Source organism: Diabrotica undecimpunctata, chromosome 8 (genome assembly GCF_040954645.1).
Source record: "Diabrotica undecimpunctata isolate CICGRU chromosome 8, icDiaUnde3, whole genome shotgun sequence".
Taxonomy (NCBI): domain Eukaryota; kingdom Metazoa; phylum Arthropoda; class Insecta; order Coleoptera; family Chrysomelidae; genus Diabrotica; species Diabrotica undecimpunctata.
The window spans coordinates 842594-863256 of NC_092810.1; the positions used below are offsets into that span (position 1 = coordinate 842594).

Below are 20663 nucleotides of genomic sequence, written 5' to 3' on the forward strand. Positions count from 1 at the left end.
CTGTGTCTTCCCAGCCCTCTCTTGGCTGTCCAACCAGTCTCTTTCCCTGCATTCTAGCATTCAGTGCTCTTTTTGGTAGCCTATCTTCTCCCATTCTTATCACATGTCCGGCCCATTGCAATCTTTGTATTCTAATGAAGTCTGACAGTGGTGCTTCCTTATAAAGTTGATAAAGATCGTTGGTGTATCGACTTCTGAAGATTCCGTTTTCCCTCACGAGTCCTAGTATTCTCCTCAATACTTTCCTTTTGAATGTATCGAGTTTGCTTTTGGATGTTTCTTTCAGGACCCATGCTTGACTGCCATAGCATGCTATTGGTCGAATTAAGGTTTTATAGATTCTCATCTTTGTATTTCGGTGGACATTTTTAGACTGAAATATATGGGAGAGGGCAAAATAAGCTCTGTTTGCCTGCGTTATTCTCTTCCGTATTTCTCCATCTTCTGATCCGTCGGCATATATTTCTACTCTCAGGTATGTAAACTTTCCAACCGTTTCAATGTCATCTTCATTGTATGTTTTGTGGGACTATATTTCTTCTCGTTTGTATTATTGTTGTTTTTCCTGTGTTAATTTCCAGACCTAGCCTTTTTGTTTGCGTTTTTAACTCTGCATATGTTTCCTGTGCTCCTGCTGATGTTCTACTCATAATATTAATATCATCATCATAAGCAGCCAGTTGAACCTTTCGGTTGGCCATAAAAGACATTAGGTTCCATTAATATTCCTAACTAGCAGATTGATTGGGTTGAAATTGTCTGTGTTGAATATATTTTTATGTTTCAACAATTTTTTCTTTAATTTTGGACCTTGCTGGGGGAGAAATATCCCCATTCCCTCCGTATATCCGCCACTGGTCCAAATTAATAAAAGCAAGCCCAAAGGAGACTGAATTACTGTAAGGATCTTTATTTTTTATTGAATCCAAGATACCAAAATATCAATTAATATTGCTTTATTTGTTTCATTTTATGAAATCGGTTTTATATTTTACCAATTTCGTGACACCAACACATTTGCTACTTACTGGTTTTGCATTCCAATGTAGGTATTCTTCAGAAAGTGCAAAATAAGTAAGAACTTTAATAAAAGTGAGGTATAAGTTACTATTAGTTATGCAACCAAAAATACACACAATGATTTTTTTACTGATGTTTCTAGACCAAAAAGTAATTATATCCAGTATGTACACAGATTAAACTTGGCTCATCCATCAAAGTACAACCACAGAATAAATAACAATCAGAATGCCCACAAGCTATGAGAGAACCATAATTTAAATTTTTAGATATTAATAATTTAGTAAATTTGAAATAATTTAATCTATTCTTCAACTAAATCAATAAAATAGTGAATATTATGTCTATGGTTACCGTAAATAAATTAAACAGCACTGGTTACTTATCTTATCAAGCAGAGTGGGCATTCAGGCTGAGGTTTTAGAAATGACAAACACAGGAAACAAAACTTGAGAGCTGAGGGTGCTGCAAACTAACGTGGCAACGTGTGCTTCTGAAGTGATGCCGGCCTTACCGCTTCCGGATCGCTGGGTGACAGGAGGGTCTGGTTTAGCAGAAAGGCGTTTTAAAGTACCTCAGGAACTATCGCCGAGAGTACGAAGAACGAATCCTGCACTAAGGTCAGTCAGGCGGCGTCCTGGACTGAGGTTTTGTATAAGGATTGCTTCTAAAACAAATCGATTTTTTATGCTTTACCTTATGCCTCCAAATTTAATTTTGACTCTGATTTGTAAACATATCGAAAATAAATGGTCACAAAACACAGAAAAAAAATTAAATATTTTTCAGTATATTAGTATATTTTCATCACTATCAAATACAACATCCAGTACATCAAGAGCTTTAAAACTTTGATTGACATATTGAATAGGGCTTTCTATAACATCCAATTCTGGATTAAGTACATGCTTTGGTACGTTTCTAGACTTACATAAATATGTTGTACATGCTTTTTGGTAATCCTTCTGGGTTACAAGATCCTCTATATCTGTTATACAAGACACTTCACTTTCTAGTCTCTCAAAAAGAATGGATTTTGACCAATGTTTGAAAGGACATCCATGATGCTGTGAGGGCAAAGGAGAATATTCTAAAATTTTGCTACAGTAAAACTGTTCATACGGCATTTTTCTACCAGTCTTGCCATATTGATGTTGAAAAAGATATAAATATTTTCTATAAAACAAATCTTCAGGCATGCCTTGAGTAAATTCATCCTTCCAGAATGTTATAGCGTCTTTATATGGTAAACCTAACCAGTATAAAAATACTCCATACTGCATCTTTCCGTCATATTTAAGATGATGGTTTGTTCTTAAAGTATGATGCAAATTTTGCATACACAATGGAAAATGATTGTGGGCTATTTGGTCAATATTTCTCAGATATACACCATCCAGTTCACAACCAAGTAGTCTGGGAATATACTTAGGAAGGTGTTCTATCAAAGACTGATATTTACTCAAATTTGGAACAACCTTCTTCTGAAATTCGAGTTGTCGTGAGAATTCATTACCCAACTTGCTTTTAACATAATAAACAATATTATTTTCTGGAAAAATGGCTAACCCTTTATCCAAAAGTATCTGTTTTTTTCTAACCAAATCTGGAACTTTGTAAAACTCAGTCTTATAAAACTTTGTACTGCCAAAATCATATTCTGTAACTTCTGTACACTGTACCAATTTATCGTAAAGAAGTAATTTGTTCACAGGTCCTAGACTGTCACAAATAAAATTGTTTCCTATCAAAAATGTATCTCTCTTTGATTTGCTCAAATTGCTGAATAGTAAATGGAACCATTGAAGCTCCCAGTTTATGAAGAGATTTATTTGTTCTTTTGTTTCAGAATAACCTAAAAGTATAATGAGATATAAATGTGGAAGAAGGATGCAAAGTTATGAAGCATGATAGAAGTAGTTTATTTTTTTTAACAGCTATGAGTAGTCTACTTTTCTACTAATCTATGAAAAACATTGGCATTTAATTTGAAACATAAAGTAGTCAAAATTTAGTAAGCAAGTGTGTGTACAGATTCCAGTTATAATATACTCAATTTGTGTTTTCCTTACAAATTTCCTTAATAACTAAACATTCTTCAATCAGGACAATGCAAGAGTATGGAGACACAGTTCTAAAAACATTACAAAACGTGAAAATTCACGGTATTTGAACATATTTTCATTTAAATAATTAATGCTTAAGTTGAGAAGGATTTGTCAATTGACAAAGGGAAAATTACTAAATTAAAAAATAGATATTTACTTAAACCAACTATCCAGTGTGCTAGATTATCTTCTCTTTTGGCCTTAAGCATACCATATTGTAATTCTAAGCCCAATAAAACATAATATGACTTAAGTTCTACCTCTTGGATTTTTGATATGATATAGTTGGACCATTGCAGTGTTCCTACTTCCAGCCTATTATATTTTGCTGCTTCGAATATTTTGTATAATTTTATTCTATCACTGCATACTTTCTCAATTTTTGTTAAACTACTACAACTTTCAGGGTATTTTCTATAAACATTCAAACTCATTTATTTAAAGTTACATTCCCTCTAGAATTTAAATACTTGTCACTTTTGTATTTATTCTGGATTTCGGTTGAGTGTACCGAAAGTACAAGCTGATTATAGCCGCAAATGTCAAACATGGAACAAAAAATTTCGGTTTAGCAGTGTTGGCATGTTTATAAAATGTTTACGCTGTATGCTTCAAATACAAATAGATAAAGCTTTAGAAAAGTACATTTTTATTATATTATGTTATGAATTCTGCAACTTTTGATTTATATAAAACAAGAATTAGTAAATATTTGTTTCTTTGGAGATTAATTGCAGTTAATTATTAGAAATTTTTTTATGCAATTGCCCTTTTATAGATTAGGGGATAGATTTGGCAATCGTCAAATCAATAGTTGCCAGATTGCAACAGATGTTTGTAATAAATCTCGAAAGAGACACATATTTACTCGTTATTATCTCATACAAATTGCAGAATTCATAAAATAGTATAATCAAAATGTACTTTTTAAAAGCTTTCTCTCTTTCCACTAGGAAACTAAGTTCCTGTAGCTGGCTGTATACCATGTATCACAAAATTATTTATTTCAAGTCCTTTATAATTGTGATATAGCCCGTTTGGGTATTTTATTATATACCTTTTATAAAAAAAATTTCTTTCTCTCTTTGGCTACCAACTCACACCAAATCGACATGAAAATAACTAAGTACAACCTGAGATGTCATAAGCGGGCGCTTCATTATTTTAAAGGGTTATGAAATGCAAACATGTATTTCGATGGCTTGGTTCCAAATGTGGCTAACTACAATTTTTCCATTTTTGAGCTATTTACACACTAAACCGCATAATTATTTTAAGTTTTGTTCCAAATGTGGCGAATTGAATTAATTTAAAAATTGCCGCCAGAATATATAGAACCATTAGCACAGAATAAATAACAATCAGAGTGCCCACTCTCAGATGCCGCCTTTGAAGTTTGTCAGCACGCGATCGCCATATTTTAAACGGAAACATAAACATAGACAAATTGAGAGATTGGTGACAAGCTACGACAGAACTGTAATTTAAATTTTTAGAGATTAGTAATTTAAGTAAAAATAATTTAAAATAATTTAATCTATTCTTCAACTAAAAGTACGAATAAAAGAGTGCATGTTATGTCTATGATTGATAATGTAATATTGAACAAGATTAATAATGTGCCTTTTAAAATCCTTATCAATGTATAAATATTTATGGTTGAATGATCGATGCTTATCAGTATTTTGACGTTGACAAATCGTCACAGAAGAAGAAAGTTTGATGACACTGATGACACGCAAGTTCCAGCTGCAGTCCTGTGATGGACGTAGATGTCATAATATTTAGTCCAGCGATTTTCAAAACAAAAATAGTTGTAGAAAAGCAAGAATGAATTAAATAAAAACTAAACGACTATAACCATGACTACAAACGGAAAAATAAACGCCGAAACCCAATTGCAAGGTAAAATTCTAACACTTTTGATATGTTTTTCGAAAATACTATATTGAGATATTTTTTAGTGACAATCGGGAGATTGCTACAATCTGTTACCGATAAAAGTTATCTAGTGTTGGAATCTGTAAAATGTTCGTTGAAAAAATTGTCCGAAAAACATCCAAATCAAGTGCTAAACTCCTGTTGTCAGTTCATAACAAAAACCCCAAAACCGCCTCCCGAACATGTCTCGTCCATACTCTACATAATGGAACTAGTTTGTTCCGATCATATATTGAAGATCAATGGGGATACTATAATACAAACAATAAATGTTAGTCTCTCCGTTATGACTGAGAATATTAGCCTGGACTCCCAAGTACAAAGGCCTGCATCTGGGATACTTGTAGCCCTTGGGAGGGAACATTATGTACAGGTAAATGTCGTAAATTAATCAATCTCTGTCGAATATTGTTATCATGTTTATATTTTGATTTACTGATATTTTGATTTATTGTAATTGTATAAATTCCTTTTCTTTGAAATTGCATGTGGCTTATCAATAGATTTATTTGTTTATAATTATTTTAATAACAATGAGTCATCATAAACAGGTGGATTTATGCTGAGATAAATTACACAATTTGGAGTTACTTATTGCTGCATTAATTTGATAAATAATTAATTCTGTTAGATTGGGGTCCTTCCTGAGTTCAATTTTGACTTTTCAGTTTTGATTTAATATAGCAATTCTCTAAAATTTGAAATGTCTCTTTCTTCTACTTTGGTAGAACTGACTTGAGATATCAAATTACAGCAATTCATAAATGGAAATATGTGAAATTATTATTAAAGGGTATAAAGAAAGATAAAAAAACAAATTGGCCTGGACCAAAATCTACAAGATTTGGCTGAGTTGGATTACCAGGGTTTTAATATTTCTTTAATCTAACATATAAAATTTAAACTGGGAAATCAGACTCAATTAAATTTTTTTTCCAATTTTATGATTAAATAAACAAATAATAGTATATTTTTGGACACATAGGTTATGGATGCTCTAAGGGAAAAACTGCAGCCTTCAGTGATTCCCCATCACATGGTGCCCTATACATTGGGTGCTTTAGCAAGTGCCAATGCTATCGGTGTAGTACCATATTTGAAAGATATCTATAGTATTATCTTACCACTTCTTCCGTCTTTGCGAACAGAGATACTAAAACAATCAGTCTCATTCGGTAAGATAATAATTGAAATATATAATTTTCTTCTCTTTTACTGCCTCAATTAAGTATAGGTTTTGTTATATTTTATTTCAGCTCTTGGAAATTTTTGCGAGGCCCTCACAGAGTACATCTCGAATTCAGAAAAGGTTCCAGATCCAACTATAAACCTAGAAACTTTCAGCGAAGAAATCAACATTGCGTATAACATACTTTTTTTGAATTGGATAAATTCCCGCGATGCTAAGACAAATGAATGCGTGCTAGAAGCGATAACATTGATATATCCTGTTCTATCTGAAAACGTAGCACAGCAGACGCCGAAAACTATTCAAGTGCTGCTGAATTTGTATAAACGCAATGTTAATACTTACAGCATTACCAAATGCTTAGGTTCTGTTATCAAGAAGTCGGCAGCGGTGAACGGGATGCTTCTAGAACCGATGCTGCCGAATATTTTAAGTACTCTGTTCGATTTGCTGAATATATCGCCAGACTACGCCCAACCGGGCTTCTTGAAAAGCCATTCTGAAGTTTTAAGGTGTTATGAATGCTTCGCCCTGCACTTTACAGATAACACCATGGACCAACTTTTGTCCCAGCTCAAAAACAACAACGACAAAGAAAAAGTTAAATCTTTGATTGTTATAACACATCTGATTTCGTATAGCGGGGACCAGGCTATTAAAGGAAGGTACAAGGACATCGTGAAGCACGTTAACGACGTTTTGAATGACAACAATCTCAGAGTCAAGACTGCTTTAGTTAAAATTATTGTTGCATTGTCGTGCAAGAAGGTTCTATTAGATAAAGGTAGGTTTACAATGTTTTTTTTTATAAAATTTTATATCATAATAAATAATAATGTAGTCATTCTTTCTATTTTTCTGCTTTTTAATTTTTTTTACTCATTGTGCTCTTAAAATTTGCTGTATTTGTCAATTATGGTGTGTTGTTTCGCCTCGTTTTCAATTTTGCATTCCTATTGGTTGAAATTGTTGAAAATTAATCAATTTTTTCCTAAATCTAGGATTTTTCATTATTGATATTTGATGTTAATATTCCTACTTAGAGTTAACGAATTTGTATACCTGGGAACGCTCGTCAATACTGAAAATGACACTACCGCAGAATTTGCACGGCTAATAGATGCTATTTTGGGCTTAATCTCCTTTTTACATCTACAGTTATATCAAGAAATACAAAAGTAAAACTCTACAAAACAATAATACGCCCAGTCCTAACATATGGTTCAGAAACCTGGACATTAACAAAAAGCAATGAAAACATGTTAGGATGTTTCGAAAGAAAAATACTAAGGCGCATCTATGGAGCGGTAAATGAAAATGGTGTCTGGAGAAGACAATAACAACTTCGAACTCTATAGAATATACCAGGAACCAGATATCGTAAAACACATAAAGATAGGACGTCTGAGGTGGGTAGGCCATGTAATGCGGATGGAGCAAACCGACCCAGCTAGAAAAACGCTCCTTGATAGACCTATTGGTCAAAGAAGAAGAGGAAGACCCAGAAGATTCCTAGATAACATCGATGAAGACATGAGAAATATGGAAATATGTGCTTGGTGGAGGAAGGCGATGGATAGGGACGACTGGAGAAATTTTATTGGGGAGGCTAGGACCCACACAAGGTTGTAAAGCCAAAATGATGATGATTCCTACCTTAGTCATAGCTTAACTTTTTGTTTTTTTGCATACCTTCTTCTTGAAGCAAGTAGGAATTTAGTGAAAAATTGATGAACTTTCGATGTTAACAATTCACAATATGAAAATATTCATATTGTGAATCAAATTCATATTAACAATATGAAAACTTTCAGATCAATTGGTGAAGTTTCCGCAGATCTGGGTAAATTTTAAGTTATGTGACTGTTATGTAGTAATAACTGGTAATAATAAATGTAGATGGCTCAAATAAACATATATTTCAAAAGAACGTTTTACAAAACATGTGCCTTATACAAACTCTCTAATTAATTACATTATAGAGGTTATGTCCTCAATTACATAGTAACTTGACAAATGACAGTACCTATTTTAAACTAAACCAGTGTTCCCAAACTTAAAAAAATAAAATCGGTAGAATTTGTTAAAAAAATCGGTAGATTGTGGTGTAAAATCGGTAGATTTTTCAAAATATACTATTTTGTTTAAATTTCATAATGTTTTGCAAATCGTTTATTTAAGAAAAAATAAAATATGTTTATTCATCTAAATCTAATAAAATAAAAAAATGAGAACCGAGATACTAAACTTAAAACGAGAAGGTTGGCACTGCTGGCACGTTGGCACTTGGCTGGCAGTAACATCCAACAGTAACGAAGTGGGAAATACGAAGTTGTCACATTTATATTGGGTACATATACTACATAAATATTAAGGTCTGGATTCTACTAAGTAGACGAGAGAAAAAAAAAGAGGACTTAAAAAACTTTATTTGTCATGTTTATTTTAAACCATATAATATAATCTCAAACTAAATGAAATATTGAAATAGACACCTGCTACTTGTTTCACCTAGGTTTGAATCACTTTCAGAACTTGACGACATAACTATTAAATTATTGTTACGCGTACAATAAAAAATTACGCTACTAATACAATAACACGACGTTACGAGTTACGACTTCACAAACCTCAACTGACTGAAATTTAAATCTTTAAATGAGTCTGTGACTAGGAATCGAATACTTATCCGAGAAACGAAAACTCAAGTATAAAATCTTTTTACAAGGAAATATTATTCAACAAACAAACTACCGAGTTTTTATGTGAGGTGCACTCGGAAGCTTAGATTAACTATGCGTTGTTCCGTTCCTAACTTGACAAATTCCCAGAACCAAGCGGTCGGGATCACAATGGATTTGGATTCATTTATTGCATTATTAGCTTTTATGACATCGTGTACTTTGTAAAGTACCGCTTAGGTATCATTTAAGAATAAATTTTTGAATGTTTTCACACGTTTTCGTGAATACACAAAAATGCTCAATGCAAATTACACGTATCGGAAGAAAAATTGTTTTGTCTCTTACATATTTCTTCTCAAATTTAAGAATAAGTAAAAATTTCTATCTGAATATAAAGATCGGTAGAATTTAAGCCTGTGTCGGTAGATCGGTAGAAATACGTCGAAATCGGTAGATCTACCGATTTATCGGTAGGTTTGGGAACACTGAACTAAACACAGAAATACAAAAATAACGAAACGCAATTCTTCTTATTCTTAAACATGAATATCTTACAAATACCTCCCTTTACAAATTCAATCGTTGTGGTGGTTTAATTTCCCTCTTAGGTCTACTACTAACTAACTTAAGATTATCTTTTGCACCAGATACAGTTTTTAACAAAATTTCATTTTCAACCTCTGAAGTATTTTTATCAAAATTTAAATAATTCTAACTTATTTCTGGAATCGCCTCTAGCTCTGTCTCAGGAGTTATCGGTAGTTCTTGCTCTGATTCATTTTGTATAATAACCGGATTTTGCACAACTACATCTAAAGGTTGAGACACATTCTCATTTGGCACAATTACATCTAAGGGATTAGATACATTCTTTAATATCTGGTTCAAATGTCTTTTCCAAACAATGTTTTGATCTATTAACTTACAAAAATAAATTCTATCACCTAAAATCTCATCAATCTCACATTCCACCCAACCTTTTTTATTTGGGTTCCTATAATCTCTACACCAGACTCTCTCCCCTACTTCAAAATGTACATCTCTTTTCCCTTTATAATTCTGTTCTTGCTTATTTGCTTTTTCATTAACTTGCACACCTTTTGGTGCTAATAAATCTAAACGTGTTCTTATCTTTGACTTAAAAATAACATTTGAGGGAGACATCCCTGTTGTAGCATGAACTGAATTTCTGTAAGAGAAAAGATATCGACACAATAATGTATTTAATGAAACATTTTTGTTTTTTTCATCTAAAAGTGCTTTCCTTAAACCATATTTAACAGACTTTACCGCATTTTCCGCAAATCCATTTGATGCTGGGTGAAAAGGTGGTGAGGTCAAAAATTTTACACCATTATTAGTTAAAAAATTACAAAAATTTTCAGAAGTAAACTGGCTTCCATTGTCCGTTTCAACAATTCGCGGCAAACCAAATCGGGAAAAACATTCTCTAAAACGATCTATAGTAGCTTCTGTATCAGTAGAACTCATTATGAAAGCTTCAGGCCACTTTGAAAAAGTATCAATAATTATGAGTATCATTTTCCCCTTAATAGGTCCCATAAAATCAGCATGAATTCTTTCATAAAAATAAGTCGATAATTGAGTTTTAATTAATTTAGCGTTGGTGGGCTCTGGTTTTAGATTACTGCGAGTCTAGATTAGGCCACCAGAAGTATGAACGCGCATTTGATTTCATTTTAATTATCCCTTCATGATTACTATGAAGTTCCTCAAGCAATTGTTGTCTAAGGCTAGTGGGAATGACTGCTCGATAACCCCACATAATAATACCCTTTTCTATTGAGAGTTCATTCTTTCTAACTAAGAAAGGCTTAAAAATTACATTTTCAGTATGCTTAGGAAACCCATATCTAATTAAATTATACACACTACCTAAAACTACATCTTTTCGTGTTTCAGAACGTAATAAATTTGAATCAACTGGTAGTAAGTTTTCCACTAAATTGATATATTCAAAATTTAAATCTGTTTCAATTTCATCTTCACCTACAGGTAAAGCTAACCTTGATAGAGCATCAGCTTTAGAGTTATCGACACCTTTAATAAAGCGAAAAGTATAATTAAAACCAGCTAAAAACAATGACCAACGTTGAATACGCCCAGCAGCCATTTTTGGTAAGCTTTTATGCTCTCCAAAGATATTAAACATGAATATCTTACAGTGACAAAAATAATGCGTTCTCATTGCTTCAAATCATTGAAAATTCACCGATTTTTTTCCTAAATACAGGATTTTTCTATTTATTTAAGACATTCGATGCACATATTCTTATCTTAGTCACAGCTTAACAATTCCTGCAATTATTTCAGTTAAGAGAATTTAGGGGAACATTGATGAATTTCTTTTTGAATACATATTTAGTTTAGAAATGGCTTAAATAAACTCATTATTGATGGATAACTTTTTTTAATTTCCGAATTTCTATCTACCAATCAGATCACCGTATTTTGAACACGCGACTTTTTTCACAGATTTAGGCAAATTCGTTTCGCAATCTGATAAATTATTACCAAATCGCCGTGTTTAGATAAATAGAGCCTTTTATCAATGATTTTTGCTCCAAATGGATCCTATTGGTTGTGACTAATTATTTCCAGACAAAAAGTAACTACAATTTATGTTTGACCAAGATATTGTAATGACCTTTTTTTACAGCGATTTGTAAAAAGTTGTTTAGGTATTCTTGTATCCTTATAATTCATTCTTTATAATATTTCAGAGATTAACCCAGACGGTCCTGAAAAGTACATTGAATTCATCTTGAAGATGTGTTGTAAGCAAGTTCTTCCTAAAAGTATCATTCTCGATCCTCAAGAGCTGGATAATATTCAAAAATCTACTGATAATACGTTGTATATGTTGAGCACCTCCGTTCCGGAGCTGGAATCAGTTTTATGGAATTTACTTTTAAAATGTTTTTTGAATCCAACGTACGACGACGCTGTAGTTGTCATATTAAGATGCCTAACCCACTTAGCTTCGAAAAGGGACAAAGTGGAGAGCTGTGAGACGGCGTTCGTGAGAGGGTTGTCGCTTCTAGCGAGGCCCATGCCTAATTTTAGAGGTTGCTTCATTCTGAACTTTCTTAAAAACATAAAACCGTGTAGCGTGGAAAGTTATAAAATCGTTTGGGACGGGAAGATCCCGCAGCTATTGAAGTATCTGGAGCAGAATTTAGAAAATTTTAATGTCATCGAATGGCACGATTTAGTGTTTGATTTTTTGAATATTCTGCTGGAAACGACCAGTAACGAGTCCTTTAACGAGATCATCGTGATAAATGCCAAGAAGCAACTGGATATTTACAGCAACACAAGATACATTGCAAGCCAAAATGGAGACTATCAAATTAAACAATCAGAAAAACAGTTCCTACTAAAATGCCTTGCTATAGCTTTATGTTACCTCAAAGACAAAGAAACCGTTATGCAAACCTTAGATTCTATTTTGAACAACGTCAAGTTGACGGATTACGCGGAATCCCAGACATGCGCAGAAGCCGTAGGCATTTGTTCGCGAACGCATTTACAGTTGGTGCTCGAAAAACTAGCTACCATCAGAAAGGAGGTACTCACGAAGAAATCCTCAAAGTTTCTCAACTTCTTGAAGGATCAGAAACACGAAGTGGCCTTGGATCGTTTGCGCTACACAGTGCTATGCAGTTACGCGCAAGTGTGCAACGAAGCTCCGTCTAACGAGCTGCTGCAGGTCATACAGAGCGAGATCTTGGAGTATGCCGTCGGGGAATTGGTGAACAGTAAGGATTTTCCTATACGGAAGGTATGCCTCAGGACCATACAGGCTGCAGCTGATGCCATGCATCCTAATAGGAATTCTCTGCACGTGAAGATGAACGACAGGGATAATATTATCAGGTAAGTTAAAAAGGTTCCGGTAACATTTATTTCGATGGGAATTTTAGTACACCAGTTTGACACATTTTTTTTACAAATCACAGGTTGGTTTCTTCTCACATTCATCTCCACAGCGGCCCCGAATACATAGAACTTTTTCCTCTAATCATCCCAACGGTTACGGCTCTAGTGAGACTTCCTGTACCGATAGAATCCGAAGACAGAATCAAATTGCTTAAACTGTTCTTCGACAACGTCTACAACGCAGCGACGGTTTATTGCAAGATCAATCAGGACAACACGGATAAGTATTACGGAGAGTTGAAGCTGGTTCCACACGTTACCAAGAGTTTCACTGAGTTGAATCAGCTGGTGAAGGATTTACTGCTGCAGAATCTGTCTCCCGCCACCTTGGACGAAATCGTTACTTTGTTGGAACCGTGGTTAAGTGAGTACGTTTCGTTAGGTTAGTATGAATCGTATTAAACGGTTTATTATTTAGGTAAGAAGAGACAGGAGCAGAGACTACCAGCGGCCGAAACCTTGCGGTTGGTTCTTCAAACTTACTTGGACAATATGAAGTTCGCCTACGAATGTCCCACCACGTTCGGCCAAACTGGATTCCTGTTGTCCAAAGTCGTTCCGAGGTGTACAGATCCCAACAAAAATATCCGAAAGGTGGCCGTCGAGTGCTTGTGCATCATTTTGTGCATAGCCGCCAGATACGAGGGCCACATGAGGGACCACGACAAAGTGCTGAGCAATTCGTTGCAGCATATCCACCAGCAGATCGAATCCGATGAACCGAAGTTATTGTACAACTTAACATCGGATTTGGCGCATATTATATGCATCAATCTTCCTTCCTTTCAACTAATTCATTGCATCGACGGCTTGACTGACGCTCTGTTGGATTGCGAGCCTTCAAGTTCCAACGGAAGCAGCGTAGTCCTTAATGTTATTCTAAAAAACAAAGGTAAGTACGAAAATGTCACAGATAAACATATTTTTGAAGGTGGAGGATTTATTAGTAAAAAAAAAAGTTAAAAAAAATTACCAGTAAAAAAGTCAAGAATTCATTTTGAGGCACCTGTTTCTTGGTTTGACGATGAACTAAGGAAAATGCGAGTAAACCTTTCGAAGATAAAAATTACTGCTAACCTTACTAGTGATTACACTCTGTATAATCAATTCAAAAAACACTATCAATTAACAATATCAATAAAGAAAAAACTGGCATATGAGCAGTTTTTCTTAAAATCTGATAATGTATCTCGAGATTCTTGGAAAGTCATCAATTATCATAGGAATAAAACTCAAAATAAAAAAGTAACTTCATGTAATATTTCATCAAACGAGTTTAATAATTACTTTACTTCGGTAGCGGGAAATATATTGAACTCGTTAGATGAGACAGATGAAAATGATGCCATGAATTTTTTGGAGGGAATATACTCCCCTTGCCACTCGTTGTTTTTAACACCTGTTAGTGATACTGAAGTTAGGAATACATTATACAGCTTGAAAAACTCAAAATGCACTGATTTTTACTTCTTAAACAAACAATTAGTGATAGAAACTAGATGGATATTATTATTGATAAACTGGTCATACTTTATAATCTTTGCCTTATCGAAGGAATCTTTCCCGATGTATTAAAAGTAACAAAAGTGTTACCGCTACTCAAAAAAGGATCTCCAGAAGAAATTGAAAATTATCGCCCTATTTCTATTATTCCCATTCTTGGTAAAATTTTTGAAAGTATTTTGAATAACCGCTTAATAGAGTACATAGAAAAGTACAAAATACTTCATTGTAATCAATATGGTTTCAGAAAAAAATGCTGCACTACTCAAGCAATTCAGGAAATTGTAAGGGAAGTAGTTGATGGCCTAGAGAGAGGTCACTTCGTGTCTTTAACATTGTGTGACTTATCTAAGGCTTTTGATTGTGTCTCACACACTTTACTTTTAGACAAAATGCACAAATATGGCATAAGGGGAAATGCTCTTAATTTATTTCGATCGTATTTAATAAACAGAAAACAGGCCGTTTTTTTAAATAATAACTACTCCAATTTTCACAATGTTAAACATGGAGTTCCCCAAGGGTCTATATTAGGACCTACATTTTTTCTTCTATATCTCAACGATATATTTCATTATACCCACCCCTTAAGGTGTATATGTTTTGCAGATGATACAACCGTTATTAGTACCGACCAGAATCAATATAATTTAAATAACAAAATAGGAAACGATGTGCTTAAAATTAAAAACTGGTTTACACATAATAAACTAAAACTAAACGAGGATAAAAATCAAAATATAGTTTTCAGTTCAGATCGAAGACACATTTTTGGATATAGCATCAAATTGTTAGGGATTTTTATGGATGACAACTTAGATTGGGGCATCCATATAGACAACTTAAGTTCTAAACTCGCCAGTACAATATTTGTAATGCGTAACCTGGTTTATTTGGTACCTAAAAGTACCCTTAAAATGTGTTACTTTTCATTGTTTCATAGTCATATACAATATGGAATAGCTGTTTGGGGCAACTCTGGTCATGCCGACAGAATATTTAAATTACAAAAGAAGGTGGTGAGGATACTTGCTGGAGCGGATTTAAGGGATCATTGTAAACCATTATTTTTGAACATGGGTATTATGCCTCTACCTTCGCTTTATATGTATGCAACACTGTTGGAAATTCACGATAATAAAAATAAGTTTACTATAAACTCCCAATTACATGATCATCTAACAAGATCGAGGGATTTAATTAGGTCACAACGACTCAGACTATCAAAGAGCACAAAGAATTCAATTGATATTCACTTGTATAACTATCTGCCTAACGAAATAAAAATTCTGTCTCCACCACTGTTTAAAAATAGGATCAGAAAGCATTTTTTAACATATTGTTTTTACTCAAAGACAGAATACCTCAATACACCTTTATAACGTGTACCCAGTTTGGTCAGAATACTGTCGATTTACTATCTACATATCACATTGTATTATTGCTATTAAAATGTGCTATAAAAAGTTTTATGTATTTGTTTATTTAGTCATCGATTCGGGAATATTCTTAATTATTTGCACATTTTTGTTACTTCCATATTTCAAAGATTTTTTATGTGACAGTTTAGGTTTGTTTTTTTTTTGGTTAGAGATTTTTTTATCTTAAATTTTTAATTTTAATTCTTCTGCTAATACTTACATATGTATATTACTTTAGCCAATATGGTTAAGTTAATTTTAAGTTTACATTATTATATCTTTTATTGTATTTTTTATACGGACTTCAAACTTTATGTAAAGTGGTCAATAAACGTTCTATCTATCTATCTATCTATCTATTCATTTCGTGTACCAACTAGCTTGCTAAAAAATCTTACAGTTTAAGTTAAAACAACTTAATTTCAATGGAAAATGATTCTTTCCTTCAACTGAACCTTGTTGGTAATCATTTCCTTGGCTAACTGTCTTTTTAGGCACTCTATTTCTCATTTCCCTCAAGTTCCTCTTGTTGGTCTGTATCTAATAGATCTTCGAAATATTCCGTCCATCTGTTTAATTTTTCTGTTGTTTCACCTAGAAGTAAACCTTCTTTGTTTCTGCAATACTGTGGATTATTCTTTGTAGTTTCTCTGGATTTCTTAACTTCTTGGTAAAAATTTTTTACCTCTTTGTTTCTGTAGGCTTCTTCTATGTTTTTCAATTGCTTTTCTAGCTGTTCTGTTTTATTTTTTCTGTAAATTCTTTTCACTTCCCTTCTTCTTGCCAAATAGCTTTCGATCGCATTTTGGGTATTTTCTTTATCTCTTTGTAGTTTTGAGCCATAAGCCAAACGGTTTGTTCTTAACATGAAATAAAGTATAGCAAAGATTAGGTCTGAATCGTATCCTCTTTTTCATCTTTACTTTTAAAGGAGCATGGTTGCTTCGGGTCATGGATAAGAGTAAATCCGTTATTTTCAGCCCATCTTTCCATTCTTTCTTCATATCTATTGGTTTCTCTATAATTCCAAGATGTGATGTGGCTATTAAAGTCACCAATCACTGTAGGTTTATCATCTAGTGGGTGTTAATTCTATAATTACTGTTTAAAACATGTTTATCTCTTGTAGGTCAGGTGAATCACTCTACGATACATTTATCTGTGGATTGCTAACGGTATTTTCAAGATAACTGTCTTCCATGCTCTTTATCTTTATATTTAACAAATCTACTGTACGATTTCTAATCTAATTCTGTTTGCTATTCTTCTCTAGTTTCAATTATTTTACAATTATATTGTAGAGAGTTCTTTCTTGTATGTTATTTCTAAAGATTTCAATCATTTAATTTACCTTTTCCACTCCAAGAACTCTCCCAAATAATAGAAGGAAACAAAAAAAGCACAAATTTGATGTAACTGCTGGAATAAACTGTATTAGTTAAGTATGCAATTTTTATAGGTGGAGAATTGTTGAGTCATGTGGTACCAGTTATAGAAAAACTACTAAAACAGTTATACCAGATTCGATGCCCAAGAACCAAGTCTTCCACCTATAGGGCTGTTCTGAATCTAGCGATGCATCATTCTAAGACTGTATGTGGTATTCTACTTAATCAACCGTTACCATTTGACAAGTAAGTGTTGTTTCAGCGTTATTGTTTTCTTTATTTTTACCATAATTTATATAAGCAATTTCCAAAAAAATCCGTTTCTTCATCAAGTTCATGCTTAGTTTTGAATGAAAGTTTTTTGAAAAAACGTTCTGTAATTTTTTTTTAAATTTTTTTAATGACTTCTATTACTAACACTAAAAAATGATTAATTTATGGCATTTATATATTTAACCGTACAAATTTATATTTTAGACCATTTATTAGACTGTACAAATATGTGTACCTACATAGATTAGCTTGAATAAATTCTAATTTCTCTTATATATTCGCGATTGAAAACAAAGTATCTGACCTCTGGCGGAATAAATTTAAACTACTAAAAGTGGTATAAACAAACCAGACAGCTGTTGATTTGAATAGAATTATTAAATTTTTTTTTAGTAAATTTCAGCATTATGACTACGTCACAGTATATTGCCAAATGCCAAAGAATATTCTTTATAAAGCAATATACTGTGACTACGTTAAAGTATTTTAAATCAAATCGTTATTGTTTTGTTCCTCAATGCAATTCAAGATCGACAAAAGATATTTCCCTATTTCTCTTTCTTAAACTGGAAAACTTGAGGAAATCAATAAAAAGAAAATATCACTATCATGAAGTCAATAACATACTCAGAATAAATAATTTATTTTCCTAAATAACAGAAATACAAATACTTACATGTTGGGATAGTATCATGAAGTTTTTTCCTCATGATTTATAATGGAATTTTTTAAAGACAAATCATGTGCTATGATCTTTTTTGATAGGTGACTCTCCAAGTTAAGGTTGATTTCATGTAATCAAATGAACTATGTTACAATAAAGTCAAGTTCAAGTTATTTATTTATGTTAATATACAATAATGTACTTACATAATGTCAAAAAATAGTATAAAATAAAAATTAACATATTAAAAAGATAAGGCATAATATAAAATAATGCATATATTAGTAAGATAAACGTTACACAAAACATTATACTCTGGGTTCCCAGGTATACACAAAATAGGATTCTGGATTCATCAATACACAAGCCAGTTCCAAACATTAAAGTTAAAATTTAAGAATTCATCACTTGAAAACCGCTTCCCCTTCAACCAATGGTCTCTTTGCTTCACCACAGTACTCAAAGATATCATTAGGCTAATTTCCATTTTTAAATGATAAAAATAACTCGTCTTAAACCAAACTAAACATGCAAAAGCAATGGTAAACATTGGACTGTTATGTTTGTTTATACCATTTATATCGGCCATGACACTGCAATCGACCTGCCCTCTACATTCAGTTTCAATCGCGAATAGTCTACTCATTCTTCGAAACGCTTCCGGAACCCAGTGGAAGTCTTTCGACAGCGGTAGATATCGCTAGAACGCCGAAATGGTCGATCAGGGGCGTAGCATAGGGGCTGGCGTAATAATTCACTAAATAACCTCCAAAATTGACGAAAATTTATTAGAAAATTGTGGAATTGTACCTTAATTGAAAGAGTTGTAGTCATTGATGAACATCTATCATAAAGTATACAGTAGAAGTAACTTTTTAATATGTTTTTTTATTTGTTTAAATAATATCCAGTGTTTTTCACATTTCAAGTTGACTGTTAGGGATTTTTTTCCAGGTTTAGGATTGAATGTGTTTTATAATTATTAAAAAATCATCTGGCAACCTAGGTACTATCTGCATATTTTTCATTTAGGAATCCGATACTACTATTATTGAATCAATAGCACCAATATCTCTTGAAAAAGGTTAATTAATCCATTTTTTAATTATTAAGATTACGAATATATTGAATCCCTAAACTAAGTAAATAAAAATATGTATACACTTATATATATATATATATATATATATATATATATATATATATATATATATATATATATATATATATATATATATATATATATATATACATATATATATATTATAACAAGCGAGTCTTCTACAGCTGGCGCCGCTTCTCGCATCCTAATTTCCAGCGTTTTCTGTCGAAGCAATCTTCAGTTGTTAGATCTCTGGCGGTCATTGCATCGTCGACATCGTCTCTCCAGGATGGTCTTGGTCTACCTCGTTTTCTTCTAGTTGGCGGAGTCCATTCTTCTATTTTTTTTGGATATCTATTTTCAGGCATTCTCTGAAAGTGTCCATACCAGTTAAGTCTTTTGGCTTTGATTGTGTCTATTATGTTTAGATTGATTTCCATTTCTCTCCGAATATCTTCGTTTCTCACCCTATCAAGTCTAGTGAGCTGGCAACATCGTCTCCAGTAGTTCATTTCCATGGCCTTAATTTTTGATTTGTTTCTTTGGTTTATTTCCCAGAGTTCGGCGCCGTACAGCCCAATACTTTCTATTATTGTTTTATAAATTCTTCTTTTATTTTCTTTTGTTATTTTTTTATTTCATAATAGTCCGTGTAGCTGTCTGGTGGCTGATCTTGCTTTTATAACCATTTATTAACAACTATTTACAATATTTTTTCAGAATATAGATCACTTTCGGTTTACTTAATCTTAACCTAGATATGTGTGATCTTTACTGTAAAAAGATATATAAACGAGAACATTTTCATTGGTATGTCGTTCTTTAGTGCCATTTGTGAATGCTGGTCCATCATATCCATAGACCTCACCCTGGCGGCCGACCTAATCGATCAATTGAAGAAAGCGATAAAATCAACGCCCCTCTACGAAGATCAAAGCAACGGCAACGTGAGAATAGCGAATCTCCAACCCTTGCAAGCGGTTTGCGCCCTACACGAACTCCTGAAAAACTCGCATCTTAAAGACATATGTCTGCAGCAGTTTCCCGAACTATTTACCATCCTACTGACTTGCGTTTCGTCCTACATGGGCGCCATATCACCCGCCATCAAGAAGATCGATTCCGCCAGAGAAAAATACGGTTTCAGTTTGAACAGAGACGCCTACAAGATGTTGCCTGCGAAAGTCGCCATCGAAACGCTGAGGTCGTTCTTGTTGTGCTGCGAGTTCGAGAAAATGGCCACCAGTTTGTTGTTGATCAATAATACCGATGCATTTGAAGACGTCAATATATTTTTAAAGGTGAGTTGATTTTTGTTCTATATGGTATACATTTTGAAGCGAAGCTTCTATACTAGCGTTGTATTTTACTTTTTTCTCTATAGTGAAATGCTGAGGCGAGCGTCAC

General features: G+C 33.2%; 2 protein-coding genes across 2 annotated transcripts in view; one reads left to right on the forward strand and one right to left on the reverse strand.

Annotated features, from left to right (window-relative positions):
- Positions 1-1805: 1805 nt before the first annotated feature.
- Positions 1806-3655, reverse strand: LOC140448252 (DNA primase large subunit-like). The gene is made up of 2 exons (XM_072541354.1): positions 3286-3655; positions 1806-2875 (listed from the first exon to the last, which is right to left on the reverse strand). Exons 1-2 carry the CDS (start codon positions 3560-3562, stop codon positions 1806-1808), a joined length of 1347 nt encoding a protein of 448 aa, XP_072397455.1. The 5' UTR covers positions 3563-3655.
- Positions 3656-4862: 1207 nt separating this feature from the next.
- The window catches only part of c11.1 (maestro heat like repeat family protein c11.1), a 46996-nt gene continuing 31195 nt past the window's right edge, over positions 4863-20663 (forward strand). Inside the window, exons 1-9 of the mRNA XM_072541783.1 lie at positions 4863-5033; positions 5093-5442; positions 6055-6244; positions 6326-7042; positions 11687-12842; positions 12926-13269; positions 13324-13797; positions 17289-17463; positions 20083-20557. Of these exons, the coding sequence (XP_072397884.1) occupies positions 4991-5033; positions 5093-5442; positions 6055-6244; positions 6326-7042; positions 11687-12842; positions 12926-13269; positions 13324-13797; positions 17289-17463; positions 20083-20557 (3924 nt within the window). The 5' untranslated portion in view covers positions 4863-4990. The remainder of the gene's footprint in view (positions 5034-5092; positions 5443-6054; positions 6245-6325; positions 7043-11686; positions 12843-12925; positions 13270-13323; positions 13798-17288; positions 17464-20082; positions 20558-20663) is intronic.

Excerpts from the sequence above, each read along its gene's own strand:
- LOC140448252 (XM_072541354.1), bottom strand. The coding sequence starts at position 3,562 with ATGAGTTTGAATGTTTATAGAAAATACCCTGAAAGTTGTAGTAGTTTA. Across the intron at positions 2,876-3,285 it reads ACACTGGATAGTTGGTTTAA|GTTATTCTGAAACAAAAGAA; the intron begins GTAAATATCTAT and ends TTATACTTTTAG.